At 46.4% G+C, this 4,973-nt stretch overlaps 1 protein-coding gene across 1 annotated transcript; it reads right to left on the bottom strand.

Annotated features, from left to right (window-relative positions):
* Window positions 1-91: 91 nt before the first annotated feature.
* On the bottom strand, window positions 92-2,251 carry PV09_09708 (uncharacterized protein; the record flags this gene model as incomplete). The annotated part of the gene is made up of 1 exon (XM_016363819.1): window positions 92-2,251. Exon 1 carries the CDS (start codon window positions 2,195-2,197, stop codon window positions 92-94), a length of 2,106 nt encoding a protein of 701 aa, XP_016208351.1. The 5' UTR covers window positions 2,198-2,251.
* Between the last annotated feature and the right edge of the window lie 2,722 nt (window positions 2,252-4,973).

Below are 4,973 nucleotides of genomic sequence, written 5' to 3' on the forward strand. Positions count from 1 at the left end.
GTGGAAGGATGCTCCTCGCCTAGCACCCTCTTTCTCGTGTCCTTGACTTGCACTTCAGCTCTTCGGCCTCCTTCCACCGCCCTTGATTCCTTTACGTCGACGCCAGGTTGGCCATGCTCGTCAGCGTGGAAGGATGCTCCTCGCCTAGCACCCTCAAACTTGTGTCCTTGATTTGCGCAAACAGCTCTCCGGACCTTTTCCATTCTCCATCGGCGTATAGGCTCGCAGCATATTTCCATATAAGGCTTAACTTATTACTATTATCTTCATTAATAAGTCCAACATTCAGCACACAAGTAGCATGTGGCAAAATTCTTCTCCATTTGCTTCGATTCCAGTGGTTATGGTCTGGAAACTTATTATTAAGTTGGATTATAGATATCTTACTCCACTGGCTTAGCGAGTTTTCTTTTCGAAGCCAGTTTAATGTTGCCAAATTTACAAGTTGATGTATGTCTAGTGCTGATTCAGCTGGCCGTCTGATGATCATTGAATAATCGGAGAGCATTTTAACAGCATCTTTCTCGGCTTCGAATGACTGACCCCTAGGTAGCAGAGAGAGTGGAATATCTCTATGGTCTATGCAAGCCATAAAAGACAAATATTCAGCCGCCAACTCGTTCTGCTTACGAATTTGTTCAAATGAGATAAGCCAAGGCGCAACCAAAGGGTGCTTTCCATCATGAGCCTGCCATTTGTCCTTAAGCTCTTGACTGATGAATTCAACTGTCTTTTTATCTTGTAATCGTAATAGCATCCAATAATCCTTTATAGTTAAATTATTGATGCTAATATAAACTGACGCCAATACAATGGCCAGGGGGAAGTATGTAAGCTCTTTCAACAGTAGATTGGCTTCCTGCTGCTCATTGGTCAAATCCCGGTTGGATAAGTATTTGTTAAGCATCATCCAGGCTATCCCCGCGTCTATCTCCGGCATCTTCACCACATTCTCCTGTGCCAACGTCTTGGCTGTTTTCTCGTTACGCGTTGTAAAGACAATGCATCCTTTTTTAGAGGCTGGCAGGTCGTCAATCAACCTGTCAGCTCCGGCCGCTCTAGTAGTCCATATACTATCATCACTCACTTTGTCGAAAATAAGAAGCCACCGTCCTACGCTCTCTCTGCTTAGATAAATTTTCACCAGTTTCTTCACGTCCAGCTTCTCATCGTCCCATCCGGGAATTTGTAGTCGCTGAGCAAGCTGCGCATACCCCTGCTGCACGCTCTCGATATCGGTGGCCGGCACCCATAGCACTGAGCAGTCTTTGTAAGCTTGTCTCATTCTATAGGCCATTTCAAGTGCTAACTGGGTTTTCCCAATTCCACCTATTCCTGTGATTGCAATTCTTGTTGTCTGGCCCTCAACAAAAAGAGTCTTTTGGAGTGTGGTGAGTTCGGATTCGCGACCAGTGAACTGGCTGTTTCGGCTAAATGGCACAATAAATGGAGTCGATTCTGTTGATTCAATTTGCAGCCGCAGTCTCCTTAAAGCCTCTGCTTTTCCCTCTCTATATATTAAAGTCATTCTGACTTCAACTATTCCAAGAAGGCAATAAGCACTGTCTTCTTCTTCTGTCGTTTCGCGGTTGCTGGCCCATGCAATTCGCTCATCAACGCTAAATTCTTTCAGTGGACGCCCACGTAAAGCATCAACTGGAATCTTAGTAACTTCATGAATGACTTGCTCTAGATCAGCTTTGTTTCCTAGTAATTGGTGATTTAGAGAAAAGAACTCTACTGATGCCGGAGCAATTAGCTCTTGGAGAGTCCATCCTCGTCTAAACCACCTGCTCTTCCGGAATGAGGTTTTCCACGTATTTGGCTCCACGTTAGGATCTGTAGCAGAGGGATCTGTAACATCCGACAGGAGTGCGTAGCATTTAACTGCCCTCTGGCAGTAGCGAAACATGGAATTAATCTCCTTTGACCGCTCGCTGAGATTCCATTGATTAATGCAGCACGTGTCAACCCAGAAGTAATCTAAATTGTCGTGGGCTGCTTGCTGACCACAAAACATGATCTTCTTAAAGCCAGCCTTATCTCTGCTAGTATTCTTCATAAGGTCTTTATAAGTGAATTCAACATCGTGGCCATTGGGATCCCATGTATGCGACAGAATGGCATAATCCGGTATTTCGCTACTGAATACTTTGGATTTCAGGGTTCCGGACGTGTCAAAGTAAAGTAGTCTCATGGCTTCGGCACAGTACTGTAACGGCTTCAGAACAAAAGGTGAGCAAAGTAGAGCAGTGCGAACTTTCAAGTAAGGATCTGGAGCGGACCAGCTCTGGGCTACATAAGTGCGCGCAGGGAAGAGCTGTATGGGGAGCGGTATTGGGGCGGTGTGGGGGCGGTGTGGGGGCGGTGTGGGGGCGGTGTTGAGGCAGTGCCGATCAGGCTGAACTGGACCGGACGGCCTCGCTTCGCCACACTCTTCGTGAAGAAGCGGATAATAAGGCCACCGAGGCATCTTTCAAAACTCTCAGAAGGCACAAGCATGGAGCCAGAAATTCTTTCCTCAACTCCGTCCACGTCGTTCCGCCACGGCGGGATACTTTGACGCGGAGATCTGTCCTCCCATCCCTGCAACAATGCGTCACTCTTTACTGTGGTAAATTTAGTCACCCTGGTCTGCCAAGTGTCAATGTCTGTGCGGAAGATCACGGGAGCGATGAATGGTGCATAAGTGAGATCGTAAACCTGCTTAGTTCATTGTATGCTGTCTTGACTGATGGATTGTATGGTTGTTCTCCTGTCCCCTACCCCTGGCTCTCCTCTCTTATCTAGCCAGCGTTTGCTTATGTCACGTGATACTTGGTATGTGCTTAGACTGACACCAAGCAGCCATTTGGCTAGATATAAGATATGGTCGTGTTGCATTTGGGTGCCTAGATAAGCTAAGCCATGCAAAGGAATCGCTGTTGTGCAGCGTACAAAGAAGGCGATTATCGTGCAAAAGGTTGCATTGATTGTATGATGGATTGAAACCGAACAATAACAATCCAATCCATCATATAATCAATGCAACCTTTTTGCACGATGATCGCTTCCTTTTTCCTTCTTGTACGCCGCACAACAGCAATTCCTTTGGATGGCCTAGCTTAGCTAGGTACCTACATGCAACACCTACATGCAACACAGCCTTATTCTACCTACGGTCTTCCCGGCCATCTCCCATCCTGACTAGGCGACACAAGAATCTGATCAGGATTGATTGCTTATAACGCTCCTGGCTTCTTATCACAATAGAGTATAAATACTACTTAGGTTAATAATAATAAAAATTAAATTACCTAAATATACTATTTTGGCTAAATCTAGTATTAAAACATCACCGTTTCATCCATCAATCCATTCCTGTACCAGAAGCTCTATTACCGTCACCGATCCAGCCTGATCAGAAATGGGGCTTGCAAAATGTCTTATTATGATATGCTTCCCCTATGGCACATGAGAGGCACCATCGTATTACCTTAATAGAAGCATGGTTCGCTCATTTAACCCCAAGATTAATAAAGGAAGTGGTAAAGAGGTTGTTAGTTGTTTGTTCTTAGCAGATTTGTCTTCTCTTCTTCTCCTTTCTGTGCACTGTCTTGTTTTGTAGCTAGTTCTAGCACCCTTAGCAAGTCCACATGATACTAAATTGGACACTTTCTACAACCTTTTACTTTATAATATTATCTTATTATATTTAAGTAGTTCCGTGACATCTGGGTACTGCGCACTCTGTCGCTATTCTCTCTTTTTTTTTCTTCTAAAATAAACGGCCGCTAGTGTGTGTAAAAATTTGACGAAGAGCGTCGCTCAGAATGGTAGTTCATGTCTCTCTCGCTCTGACTTTCTCTTTACAAACTCTTTCACGCGTAAGTCCTTGTGTAATGAACCTGATTGCAGCCATCTGCCATCCGCCCAAACAAGTCATCTGTCCCGATGAAGAACCTAACCGACGGACGCGAAACGTGAGCGTTCAGGTCCTTAGTCAAAGCAGCTCCCGTTATTGACTTTTGACCGGCCATGGCGCGACGCTTTTTGAGATCCACAAATCCACAACCGCAGCAAATCAAGCCCTGCTGAGGGCTCGAGGGGGGCATCGTAATGATTGTATACACTGTCTATAATAAGCAAGTTTATCTTTTCTGCCTCCCCTTCCTTGACAGTAAGCTGGACCGCTAGAATCTATTTCATAGACAGAACATGCCCTTGCCAACGTTTCCCGTTACAGCACGGGAGAGCACGATATGAAGATCGCTGTGGACCTATAATATTTACTTGATATGGCCCTTGAAATCGGCCTTTCGCGCCACCCCGTCTGTCTGTCTGCGCATGCTCCTCATGATGCGAAACACCGGAAGATATGAGCTCGTTAGGTCCGCCGGCCGCGTTGACGGAGCGCACCCAAATTTCGGCGTGGGCTGAGCCAGCATCCGATGGTGCGTTCCCCAACATCGTTTGTAGGAGTGAAACGTCCTCGACTGCCTGCCGCAGCCATTATTACATGAGATGAGCTTGTTCCCAATCGTTCTGGGTCGAGGTTTGCGAGGGGAAAGACAAAAAAAAAGAGGGAGGAAGGGGGGGAGGGGGGGGGTGGTTGGGTTCTCAAACTTTACCCTCGCGCTGTGCATACTCGCAAAGTGCAGATCTTTGTATTTCGTTGAACGAAACGAATCTGTTTGTAGCACCTACAGGCCTGTAACACAGCATCGAGCAGTTCTCAAAAGGAAAAAAAAAGAGAACAAGCGATTAGACAAGATTGATACTTTGACGCTACTATAGAACGGGATTTCACCTGATAAGTGAGTCAGTTTGATCGAGAGCCCGTCGACCTGACGCGCGGCACCTTGCAAAAAGGTGAAGGACGGCGATGCCACAGCCCAAGTCACTGTGTGGTCAAGGTCGGGTAACCACAGTCAGGTGTCCCGTCTCCGAGCCCGTGTTTCCCGCCACCTGCGTTTGCCATTTGGCTTTGGGGA

Source organism: Verruconis gallopava, assembly GCF_000836295.1.
Source record: "Verruconis gallopava strain CBS 43764 unplaced genomic scaffold supercont1.134, whole genome shotgun sequence".
NCBI lineage: Eukaryota > Fungi > Ascomycota > Dothideomycetes > Venturiales > Sympoventuriaceae > Verruconis > Verruconis gallopava.